Raw genomic sequence first — 12,687 nt, 5'->3', positions numbered from 1 at the left:
GACTCGGAGTCCGGAGCGCGAGCGAAGAGAGCCCGAGGCAGAGCAGCGACCGGCCCCGAGCAGCCGGAAAGACGCGCCGGAGCGAGGCAGAGCGAGTTCGAGGGACCGCTGGCGAGTCGCCCGGAGCCGCCGCGGCGAGGCGAGGGCAGGGCAGCAGCGCCGAGGGCCGCCGAGCCACGTTGGAAGACCAAGGGATCATCGAAGGAGCCGCCGCTGCCGCGTCCTCGGTGATCTTGCGGATCAGCGTCCCGTCTGCGCGCCAGCCCTCCAGGAGGAACAGGAGCGTCGCCCGCCGGAGGTCACAGCCGCGAAGGAGGAAGGAAGGAGGAGGAGAACAGGAAGAGGAGGAGGAAGACGAAGAGAAGAGGGACGAGGAGGAGGAGGAGGATCGCCGCCAGCGGCACCGCCACCACCACCGCCAGCGCCGCCTCCTGATCAACTGCGAGGAGGAAGCGGACGACGAGAAGAAGAAGCTCAAGAGGAAGAAGAGGAAAGAGGAAGGCGACAACCGTCACTTCCTAAGAGTCAAGAAGAAGGACGAGGAGGCGCGCAGCGAAGAGGAGAAGAGCCGTGCGAGCGAGGACGAGAGCCAGTCCCAGAGCCTCCCGAACAAGGCCAGGAAGAAGAAGGGCAAGAAGAGGGAACTCCCCGCCGCCGCCCCCCGCGCCGCCCCCTCCGCCGCCACCACCACCACCACCACCACCACCGCCGTCAGCGCCCCTGCCAAGAGCGCCTCGAGGTCAACCTCCAAGCGAGCGGCGGCGTCCCTCCGGCTTCTCATCGAGGGGTTCAGCAAAATCACCGTGGTGGAGGTGAAGCTAGGCAAAGTCAGCAAAATTGGCGAGGCGACGACGACCCTGCCAGACGCACCTATGCCTCTTCTGAGTCCGCGGCCGAGTCCAAAGATGGCCACGCCCAGCAACTCCAGCCTCTTCTACACGGTCGAGGTCGGGGACACGCGCTTCACCATCCTCAGGAGGTACACCAACCTCAAGCCCATTGGCTCGGGGGCTCAGGGCATAGTCTGGTGAGTGTCCTTGGGTTGTCTCTGGGGCTTGTGCTCCTCTCTCTTCCCTCCTCTGTTTGTTGGGCCTCTTCCTCTTCCCTCCTCTGTTTGTTGGGCCTCTTCCTCTTCCCTCCTCTGCTTGTTGGTCCTCTTCCTCTTCCCTCCTCTGTTTGTTGGTCCTCTTCCTCTTCCCTCTTCTGTTTGTTGGTCCTCTTCCTCTTCCCTCTTCTGTTTGTTGGGCCTCTTCCTCTTCCCTCCTCTGTTTGTTGGTCCTCTTCCTCTTCCCTCCTCTGTTTGTTGGGCCTCTTCCTCTTCCCTCCTCTGTTTGTTGGTCCTCTTCCTCTTCCCTCCTCTGTTTGTTGGTCCTCTTCCTCTTCCCTCCTCTGTTTGTTGGTCCTCTTCCTCTTCCCTCCTCTGCTTGTTGGTCCTCTTCCTCTTCCCTCCTCTGTTTGTTGGTCCTCTTCCTCTTCCCTCCTCTGTTTGTTGGTCCTCTTCCTCTTCCCTCCTCTGTTTGTTGGTCCTCTTCCTCTTCCCTCTTCTGTTTGTTGGTCCTCTTCCTTTTCCCTCCTCTGTTTGTTGGTCCTCTTCCTCTTCCCTCCTCTGTTTGTTGGTCCTCTTCCTCTTCCCTCCTCTGTTTGTTGGTCCTCTTCCTCTTCCCTCCTCTGTTTGTTGGTCCTCTTCCTCTTCCCTCCTCTGCTTGTTGGTCCTCTTCCTCTTCCCTCCTCTGTTTGTTGGTCCTCTTCCTCTTCCCTCTTCTGTTTGTTGGTCCTCTTCCTCTTCCCTCTTCTGTTTGTTGGTCCTCTTCCTCTTCCCTCCTCTGTTTGTTGGTCCTCTTCCTCTTCCCTCCTCTGTTTGTTGGTCCTCTTCCTCTTCCCTCCTCTGCTTGTTGGTCCTCTTCCTCTTCCCTCCTCTGTTTGTTGGTCCTCTTCCTCTTCCCTCCTCTGTTTGTTGGTCCTCTTCCTCTTCCCTCCTCTGTTTGTTGGTCCTCTTCCTCTTCCCTCTTCTGTTTGTTGGTCCTCTTCCTCTTCCCTCCTCTGTTTGTTGGTCCTCTTCCTCTTCCCTCCTCTGTTTGTTGGTCCTCTTCCTCTTCCCTCCTCTGTTTGTTGGTCCTCTTCCTCTTCCCTCCTCTGTTTGTTGGTCCTCTTCCTCTTCCCTCCTCTGTTTGTTGGTCCTCTTCCTCTTCCCTCCTCTGTTTGTTGGTCCTCTTCCTCTTCCCTCCTCTGTTTGTTGGTCCTCTTCCTCTTCCCTCCTCTGTTTGTTGGTCCTCTTCCTCTTCCCTCCTCTGTTTGTTGGTCCTCTTCCTCTTCCCTCCTCTGTTTGTTGGTCCTCTTCCTCTTCCCTCCTCTGTTTGTTGGTCCTCTTCCTCTTCCCTCCTCTGCTTGTTGGTCCTCTTCCTCTTCCCTCCTCTGTTTGTTGGTCCTCTTCCTCTTCCCTCCTCTGCTTGTTGGTCCTCTTCCTCTTCCCTCCTCTGTTTGTTGGTCCTCTTCCTCTTCCCTCTTCTGTTTGTTGGTCCTCTTCCTCTTCCCTCTTCTGTTTGTTGGTCCTCTTCCTCTTCCTGTCAGTTTGTTCCTCTTCTGTTTGTTTGCCCTCTTCCTCTTCCTGTCCATCTGTTCTTCCTTTTACACTGCTCTATCTACTCCCCTGTTTGTTCTTCTCTTGTATTTCTCCATCGTCTACCACTTCTCTATGTTTTCTTCATCTTCTATTTTATATTTTCTTTCTCTTCCACTTCTCCATTTGCTCTTCCTCTTCACTTCTATGTATATTCATACTCTGTCGGTTCTCTGTCTTTTTTGTTCCTCTCTCACTCACTTCTTCAGTTATTCCACTTCCACATTTTCTTCATCTGTTTTTCTTCTTCCACTTCCTCTCAATCTGTTCCTCTTCTGCTACTCTGTCTGTTCTTCCTCTTCCACTTCTCCATCTTTCTTCCTCTTTTAATGTTCCATTTGTTTTTCCTCTTCCATTCATGTGTTTGTTCTTCATCATCCAGTTCTTTTCCATCTGTTCTTACCCCCCTTTCTATTTCTTCACCTGTTCTTCATCTTCCACTTTTTTCCCATTATTCCAATGCTCTCTCTGGTCTTTCTCTTCCACTTCACCTCTTCTTACTCTGCAAGTCTTCTCTGTCTGTTCTTCTTTCACTTTTTCTCCACTATTTCTTCCACATTCACTTCTCCATCTGTTCTTCCTCATCCACTTCTTCCCCATCCATTCCTTTCACTTCTCCATCTGTTTTTCCTCTTCCACTTCTTCCCCATCCATTCCTTTCACTTCTCCATCGGTCTTTCCTCTTCCACTTCTTCCCCATCCATTCCTTTCATTTCTCCATCTGTTTTTCCTCTTCCACTTCTTCCCCATCCATTCTTCCTTTTCCATACGTGAAAAAATAGGAAACAGGAGAGAGATAGGGGGATGGAAATGTAAGAGCAGTGAGTAGCAGTAGACAAAGAAATAGAGATAAATTTATAGAAATAAGGGTTAAACAGTAGAACACATTAAACCCTTCTCTTACCCTGACATTTAGCAGTGAATTTGATGTACTTTACGGTTGCCAAACACATGAAAACCAGTGGTATTTAGTCAGTACAGGTATGGTACATTACAACCAGGCTGCTAGCTCTCAAAGTATTTAATTTTTCTTTTCTTTTTGTCTACGCAAAAAAAAGAACACCTACGCTAAAGCACAGAAACCAACTGCATAGGGAAGGGTAGTGCCAGTGGCATTATTCACGCCACCATTATCATAAATGTCACAATATGCTCTGCCTCCTAGAACACTTCAGAGCTAATACTGAGCTGTTGATATGTGTTAATATAAGTATATGCCAATTTACCTTTTATATGTTAGCACTTCGATTTTTTTGTGATATGTATAATAGATAGAAAACAGATTTCATGCAGCCTTATTAAGAATTAATTGGATTATAGAGGAAAAATAGTAAAAATGGAAAATAGTAATAAGATAAATAAAATGAAATAAAAATGGGATGTAAAAGTCCAAGAATAAAATCCCCCTTTTTTTTGTCGTGTTGAAATTCACAAAGATGACATTTAACTTTTTTCCTTCTCTCTTTTTGAGATATATTTATTACTCTATTACACAGTCTAATCTAGAAATTTAGTAGACCATAAATATTCTCTTCACTCGTTCAAATTAACAGTCAAACTTTCGCACATTATGGCTGCCATATTTCACGGATGGATTTATATTAGCTTTGTGTTTATCAGCCTATTCATAGGCAGCTGAATAATGAGCGGCTAAATATGCGATCGGAAAGGAAAATATGCTCTTCATTTTATGGGAACAATGCTTGTAATTTATTTATAATTATCTCTTATCTCTTTATCTATTTGTTTATTGGCATATTAAGTAGGTTGAGACTTACACACATTTTTTTTCTATATCATTCACTTGAGTTATAATGAAGCTAGGTAGTTGTAGATTAACTGTTCAGTGATATAATGTATTCATTACATCTCTACTAACCCAGAATTCCTTTTTCTCTCCTTCTTCTTCCTTGTGCCTCTCTCATTATCTCTCTTTCCTTTTTTTTCTTTTTTTCCTTCCTTCCTTCCTTCCATCTATACTTCCATCCTTTCCTCAAAATTCCTACCTTTCTTCCTTCCTTCCTTCCCTCTACCTTTTCTTCCTTCCTTCCTTCCCTCCCTCCCTCTTTCCATCTCTCCCTCCCTTCCTTCCCTCCCTCCCTCCCCCTTCCTTCCCTCCCTCTCCCTGCCTTCCCTCCCTCCCCCGTCCTTCCCCCCCTCCCCCTTCCTTCCCTCTCTCCCCCTTCCTTCCCTCCCTACCCCTTCCTTCCCCTCCTTTCTTTCAGAAGGTAACACCTTACACATCTATATACATCTGTGGTATAAAAATGATGCAAATAAAGACTTTTAACATTAATTCTAGCCATCTACACCCCCTTTCACAGGCATACACATACGCATACAGAAGTAGTGTTCTTGTTCTTATTTTTGTTCTCATCATCTTTGTTTCATTACAGTGCGGCATATGATTCCGTGACCCAGCAGAATGTGGCCATCAAGAAGCTGTCACGGCCCTTCCAGAATGTCACACATGCGAAAAGGGCATACAGGGAGTTCAAGCTCATGAAACTCGTCAATCATAAGAATGTGAGTAATTTTTTGTATTTTTATCTATTTTTTTGTCTCTCTCTCTCTCTCTCTCTCTCTCTCTCTCTCTCTCTCTCTCTCTCTCTCTCTCTCTCTCTCTCTCTCTCTCTCTCTCTCTCTCTCTCTCTCTCTCTCTCTCTCTCTCTCTCTCTCTCTCTCTCTCCCATATCTATTTTACTGTCGCACTTATCTCTCTATTCTCTTTTTCCTATTTCTTATTTTCTCATTTCCTTTCTCTTCTCTCTTCTAACTCCTTTCCCTTTTGCATCCTCACATCTCTCTTCATTGCCTTTCTCCTTTTCTTCCCCTGTTTCTCCACCCTTCATTTCTCTTCTACAGCTCTATGATTTATTATTCCAATTAGGGCTTTTTGCTCACATAAATAACGCTTTCAAAAGTATATGCAGTCATTGACCATTCCATTTCCCCGTGTGGTCGGCTGGAAGCAAGTATCGGGAAAGTTTGGGGGTTTGATTGAATTTTTCCGAGAAGTGGAAATGGAGGAGACATTTTGGCAGGAATCTGCTTCAATTTGGGGCCCATGAAATTAGCCTCCCCCTTCTGCTCCTTTTTTGTCATAATTTATTGTTATTGGGGTATTTGTCATCAAGGTGGAGCTGGGCTTAATTTTTATTTTTTTAAAATCTTTTTTCTCCATCTGTTGTACAAAAAGGAATTTTACTTTTCTTTCTTTATTATTATTTTTTATTTATTTATTTATTTATTTTTTGTCTGGTGATTTAGTTTTTTGTTTATGTTTTTTTCTCTCTTTCTCTCTCTCTCTTCTTTGTTCACTTATCAACTGCCATGAAACGCTTTTCCAGATCATCGGATTGCTGAATGCCTTCACGCCACAGAAGTCGCTGGAGGAGTTCCAGGACGTCTACCTGGTGATGGAGCTGATGGATGCCAACCTGTGCCAGGTGATACAAATGGACCTGGACCACGAGCGCATGTCCTACCTCCTCTACCAGATGCTGTGTGGGATAAAGCACTTACACTCAGCCGGCATTATCCATAGGGTGAGGGCCTTTTCTTCCTGTAAAGAGTCATTGGCCTTGTGAATGTACGAAAGGGCTGCTTTTGTTCCACCCCGTAAGAGCACACTTTAGGTGTTGCCATGGGGGTTAGAGTGCATAGAATAATGATTTTTAATATATACATGTATGAATAGATTTTTTGGAAAAAATATAATGCATTTTGACTGAGAGCCAAAGGGATAGATAGTTGTCATGGATTTTTTTTTTCTTTTTATTCTTTTTTTGTGTTGAACTTTGCAGTGGCATGTTATGCCACAATCATAATTTCTTACACATCTTGAATAAGAGATGTCATTAAGAAAAAGGAAAGGGAAAAAAAGGAAAAGAAGGATTAGAAAAAAAAAAACAGGTCTTGATTTTCAACAAAATTATTGTTCTTTTTTTGTACACCTTTAAGATTAATACAAAACCCTCTCAAATTATACACATTATCATCTTACAGGACCTGAAGCCTAGTAATATCGTGGTAAAATCAGACTGTACACTCAAGATCCTAGACTTTGGTTTAGCACGGACAGCCGGTACCACATTTATGATGACTCCCTATGTTGTAACTAGATACTACAGAGCACCAGAGGTAAGGAGCTAATTTGTGTTCCACACTTCGTTTCTGTTTTTGTGTGATATAGAGTCATGGCATGAAAAATGAAAAATCTTGGAAGATTGCTTTTCCCTGTTGGCTGTTCATATCGAAGTCTGGAAAAGAATTCAGATTTTATTTTTCCTCTTCTTCCAGGTCAATCATTTTTATAAAGATAGCCTTTTTTCTATACATTTAAACTTGTCTAGATAGTTATACATGATAATTTACCCCTTTGCAGTTTTATCTCAAGATTTATGTCTGTTTTTATGAATGTATTTTTATAATTAGCATTTTCTTTGCCTGTTTGATAAAGTGTAGTTTTGTAGCTCACTGTTCCTCCGTGGATTAAATTGGTTGGATTAGTGTTAATCTTCATCTTTTCTGCAGGCTGATGCCTTTGTGATAAGTGAAGGAATCTTATGGAGTAATTGATATTGATTATCAGTCCATAAGAATCAGTTGTTTGAGCATACAATATTCTCCAAATATGAGAACCAACTAAGCCGCACTTTGTGGGATGTCAACCTACATTTCCTTCATAGTTTTGAGGTGTGGTACTGCCTGTTGCCGCGTAAAAAAAAAAGAAAAAAAAGAATTTAGTCAAGTGTTTAGTTAATAGAGGTAGGAAGATATGACTTTGATGGTAGCTCCTTAATCCCTTCATCTGTGAAGTGGAGTTTTTGGGATGTATTGCTCCCCTCTCTTCTGTTCTCTTCTCTTCGCTTCTCGTCTCTTCTCTCCTCTCCTCTCCTCTTCTCTTCGCTTCTCGTATCTTCTCTACTCTTCTCTTCTTTTCTCTTTTCTTTTCTTCCCTTCACAACTCTACCCTCCTCCTCCCTCCTTTCCACTCTAGTCCTTTCCTCCTCCTCTATCTCTTCCTTTTTCCTCCATATCCACATTCACTTTCTCCTCCACCTCTACCAAATTTTGCTCCACCTCCTTCCCGTACTAAAACCCACTGTGTCTTTCAGGTAATTTTAGGTATGGGCTACACAGAGAACGTGGACATCTGGTCAGTCGGCTGCATAATGGGAGAGATGATTCGAGGAGGCGTCCTGTTCCCAGGGACGGATCACATTGACCAGTGGAATAAGATTATTGGTGAGCTTGGCATTGAGAGTGGCTGATAAATTTATTTAGTTATTTATTATTATTATTTTTTAAAGATATATAAAATAAGAGGGTGAAAATGCTTAACCTGTTTGTATGAGGTGTATATTTGTATTATTATTAGGTATTTTTATTGTATTTTGATATTTGTAATATGGCAAAGTATATATTGCAATCCACTTGTTTAAATATATTCATAAAAATCTGTAATATAAATTTTTATATATCTTATATAATTATAACATATTGATAATATGTTGATGACACCTTTCTGATACTTAAAAATATGCTTTTGGGATTTATTTTCTGTGTGACATGTACTTCCAAAAAGCTTGTTGCTATTTACTCTTTCTAAGATAGATAAGAAATTTTTTCAGGCGTAAAAATGTATGAAATTCTCTGTAAATGAAAAGGGATTGTGTATTGCACTCAAGATTTTCATTAGAGTATGGACAAACTACATGAAGAGACTGGGAAGTCTCTTACTGTGGATAATGTTTTCTTTCTTTTAATACTAACATTTCAAAGTTGGGTTTTTCTAAGTTAGGCTGATAGATATCTTCATGATATGTATAGCATCTAATGAATGTAAGATGCGAGCAAAATAGTTTGGTACAATGTATATTTAACATGCACCGAATACTATAACCCAGAACAGTAATGCACAGGAACACATATGCATTCACACACACGCACGTGCATACATGCGAACACATACAAACACACACTCACACACTCACACTCACACTCACACTTATACACACTCATACACAGACACTCACATGCACACACTCATATGCACACACCCATACACACACACACACTAACACACACAAAATAACTCGCTCAACACTGATTAGCCTTTCTCCCCCACTCCTTGCCCCCCAACAGAGCAACTGGGCACTCCCTCGCAAGAGTTCATGTCGAGGTTACAGCCAACTGTTCGCAACTATGTGGAAAACCGTCCCCGCTACCCTGGCTATTCCTTCGACCGCTTGTTCCCCGACGTGCTGTTCCCTGCTGAGTCCACGGACCATAACAGACTCAAAGGTGAGGAGGAGAGCGACAGGTACTGGCCCAGGCAACACAGCTATTACTGGATCAAAGGTGAGGAGGGAAAAAGAGGCATTGGGCTCGGCGCTCTCAAAATCTCTCTCCCGAGAGAGAGGAAGAGAGCAGGCAGAGCGAAGCATGGAGTGCTGTGGCAACCTTCTTGACAGTGATGATGATGGTGATGATAACGCTTCGTCGTGTTTTAGGGCGATTGTGAAAGGCCCTTTTCACAGTTTTCATTTGTGGTTGAGAAGAGGTGGAGTTTTAATCCATTTTCATAACATTAGTAGATGTGTCATTATTATTATTATTATCATAATTATTAATATTAATATTATTATTATTATTATTGTTTTTCATTTTATTATGATATATATTTCTTCATTTGGCCTTTTTTCAATTGAGTGAATTAGAAACTTAGCTAATAGAATATTGGAAATCAATTACCTTGAGAAATTTTGGTATAATGAGGTAAACACGGGAAAATTAAATTGGAAAAATATTCATTTTATTCTCTATTGCATATAGATAACTTATTTTATTTATTTATCAGTTGATTGTTAGCCAATGTCATTTTATTAAAGTCTTACAAATCTTGCAAATGAAAATTTAGTAAGAAATCCCCATTCTCAAAACTACAAATGAAAATAGAAGAGTTGAACTGTTGGTTTTCGTAACTGAGATTTTAACACAGTGATCTAACACCTGTTTCGAGGTAAGTAACCGGCAATTTATACTAATTTAGAAAAGGTTTTGTCTAACTGTTTTACTTTTTGAAAATTTCATTGTTTTTGTTACATGCCCTTTCTTTCTCTGTTTTTGTGAGCATATAACAAATTACGGCTCAATAACCTTTGATTCATGATATCTGAGCATGGGTTTTACTGCTTAAAATCACACACACACGCACACGCACATGCACACACACACACAGAATTAATAGAATCAGGGGCACACCAACTCTTACTTTTCTTTTTTTGGGGGAAATTTCTTTCATTATTTGGCAGATAGGGGAAGAAAACTTGCCCATTTTGGCAGAAGGTCAGAGGCCCATAGTACTGTGTAAAATTTATGAAGCTAAAGCAACAGTCACACTAGTTGTGTATAACTAGGGATCCCTGAATAGGCACAGTGAGTGTCTTTGCAAGCATGGGGAGAGGGGAGGGGGGAGGGGGTTAGTCACACTACATAGCGTCCCCCCCCCCCCTCTTAGGGAGTTATCTTCCGAGCCCATCATTCACATACATAAACATTAGTAATTGTGGATTCTATGAGTATCATCTCATTTATGTTGGAAATTTCACAGAACTGAATCACATAGCTCCTATTATCAAGAAGGAAGAGAAACGTATATGAGCTTTTCCTCCCATATTATTAATTATCATAACCTCATACAATGTTGCCAGCTACCCTGTTACTCTATATTTCAACGGATATAGAAATTATGACAACAAACTTTCCAGTGACCTAGACTTATTTGTGTAGTCAAATACTATAACTGAAATGGGGTCAAATATCATTGATTGTTGATCATGGTACAACTCTGCCAGTTATACCTCGAGCAGAGCAAAGTTCCTAGCTGATTTCATTGATTATCATTATTTTTACCTTTCTGCTCTCATGAACTTTGTGGCTGTTATCCCATATTGGTTAGTTTTAATACCTATTACTAATATGATGCATATACATATATATGTACACACATACATATACATACATATACATATATATACATCTATATATTATATATATATATATATATATATATATATATATATATATATATATATATATATATATATATATATATATATATATACATATATATATATAATTTACATGAATTTGTTGTTATGGTTTGTTTTCTTCATGTAATCTTCTGTGTATAAAGCATATACAATATATTGTATTGGAATCCATATAAATATTTAGCCAAATTGATTTTTTTGTCAGGTCTATCATTTATATTTTATATTAGAAACAGATCTATCAGTTGATAGGATTCCATTATTGATCAGTCATGAATTACTCATCAGTTGCACTACTAATACTTTTTGCAATGCATTGCAGCAAGTCAAGCACGAGATCTGCTATCAAGGATGCTTGTAATAGACCCCGAGCGAAGGATAAGTGTAGACGACGCGTTAATGCATCCCTATATTAATGTGTGGTATGATGAAACTGAAGTCAATGCTGTGAGTACTAAGGTTTTTTCTTCCTTTTTATGTCATAAAATATTGTTGGTCTTTTTCTTTATATATATATATATATATATATATATATATATATATATATATATATATATATATATATATATATATATATATATATATATATATATATATATATATATATATATTGATTAAAAGACTTTTTTGTGCAAGTTTAGCTCTTTATGTACTTCAAGCCTTTCAAACTATCAAAGACTATTAGAATTTTATTACAATTCTGAATTCTGAAAATGTATCAAATCTTTTGACCCATTTGCAAAGATTTAATCCATATTTGTGCTCCCTTGCAGCCTGCCCCAGGCCCCTACGACCACAGTGTGGATGACCGTGAGCACACTGTGGACCAGTGGAAGGAGCTCATCTACAAGGAGGTGATGGAGTATGAAATGGTCCACAACTCCCCAGGTGGGGCAGGGGCTGGGGCTAGGGGTCCCGCACCCACCCATGGTCACGCCCCGCCGGCGGCCACCAATGCAGCTGCTGATGGGGATCAGGACCAGCATCGCCCAAACCACAGATAGGGCTGCCCTCAACCTTCTTAGCAGTCCCTCCGCCCCAAGCCTGCCTCCCAGCCACCTCCTTGGTTTGCGCACGGCTCACGTGTAGAGTCCCTCGGCCAGGATGCTGAAGTCCACACACACGGGAGTAGACTCTCGAGGCCGCGTCTGATTCCTCTGTCTGCCGCGTCATCGGGAAGGCCACCTTCAATCTCCGCAAGAGCCGGGTGTGCGGACCAGTATTCCTCAGTGGTTGCTGTTTTGACGCTCGTCAATTTTTACAGCTGTGTGTGCGTGTGTGCATCATCTTTCTGGAGTAACTGTCACAGGTTCCCTGTTGTGACTGGTGATAAGACTGGGTACTGCAGGTTCTTACTTCAAGGTTCTGCACAGAGCTGGAATTGCTGTGCAGTCATTTGACATTTATGATAACCCTCTTGTGCTTCTTGGCTGAGGCACTTGATTCTGTGTAGTCCACACCATCTTCTGTGTCCATTTTGTGTTGTGTCTGAGTGAGTGTGAGAATGCATGCATCAGGTGTTTTGAAAACGCCATTCAAACCATGATGATATAGAAAATATATGCAATTTAGATACTGTAAGCTGTAGATACTTTCCTGCTTTATGTCTCACCAACATCAGAGAGAACCTGTGTATTTAAATGTTACTATACTCTGTGACTACGATTAGTTTGCAATATGCAATATAACGAGTCCCCTGTACCGTGTGAATTGCTGCAAGCGGTCACCTGTCTTGCTCTGCTTATGCCAGTATTTTCCCTGACTTTACTGCTTGTTGAGTGTTCAGTAAGGAAATGGAGTTTTTGGAAAATGACAGGGCAAAGTGGTGCCAGAGCTTTCCACTAGAAAGCTTTGCTTGAGGCTGCAAAGGGAAAATAATGCAAAGCATATCAAATGTTGATAATGTGATGATGGACGCTTCTTTACAACAGGGATTGTGAAACCTCGTTTAATTGTATGTGAAAAGTTGTGTGAGGAGATCTGTGTGTTGGGCATGCGTTTCAAAAAAAT

General features: G+C 41.8%; 1 protein-coding gene across 2 annotated transcripts in view; it reads left to right on the top strand.

Annotated features, from left to right (window-relative positions):
- LOC113819710 (stress-activated protein kinase JNK-like) overlaps positions 1–12,687 on the top strand; it is a 12,760-nt gene continuing 73 nt past the window's right edge. The window contains exons 1-8 of one of the 2 annotated variants that reach the window (XM_070118314.1): positions 1–1,027; positions 5,014–5,143; positions 5,968–6,165; positions 6,626–6,760; positions 7,738–7,867; positions 8,768–8,926; positions 11,000–11,124; positions 11,451–12,687. The exon at positions 11,451–12,687 is cut by the window's right edge and continues 73 nt beyond it. In XM_070118314.1, coding sequence (XP_069974415.1) covers positions 873–1,027; positions 5,014–5,143; positions 5,968–6,165; positions 6,626–6,760; positions 7,738–7,867; positions 8,768–8,926; positions 11,000–11,124; positions 11,451–11,681 — 1,263 coding nt within the window. In that variant the 5' untranslated portion in view covers positions 1–872 and the 3' untranslated portion in view covers positions 11,682–12,687. Of the gene's footprint in view, positions 1,028–5,013; positions 5,144–5,967; positions 6,166–6,625; positions 6,761–7,737; positions 7,868–8,767; positions 8,984–10,999; positions 11,125–11,450 lie in introns of both variants that reach the window. The other variant, XM_070118313.1, reaches the window with a different exon arrangement.

This window comes from Penaeus vannamei, chromosome 41 (genome assembly GCF_042767895.1).
Source record: "Penaeus vannamei isolate JL-2024 chromosome 41, ASM4276789v1, whole genome shotgun sequence".
NCBI classification, from domain to species: domain Eukaryota; kingdom Metazoa; phylum Arthropoda; class Malacostraca; order Decapoda; family Penaeidae; genus Penaeus; species Penaeus vannamei.
This window is presented reverse-complemented; position numbering and strand designations above follow the sequence as displayed.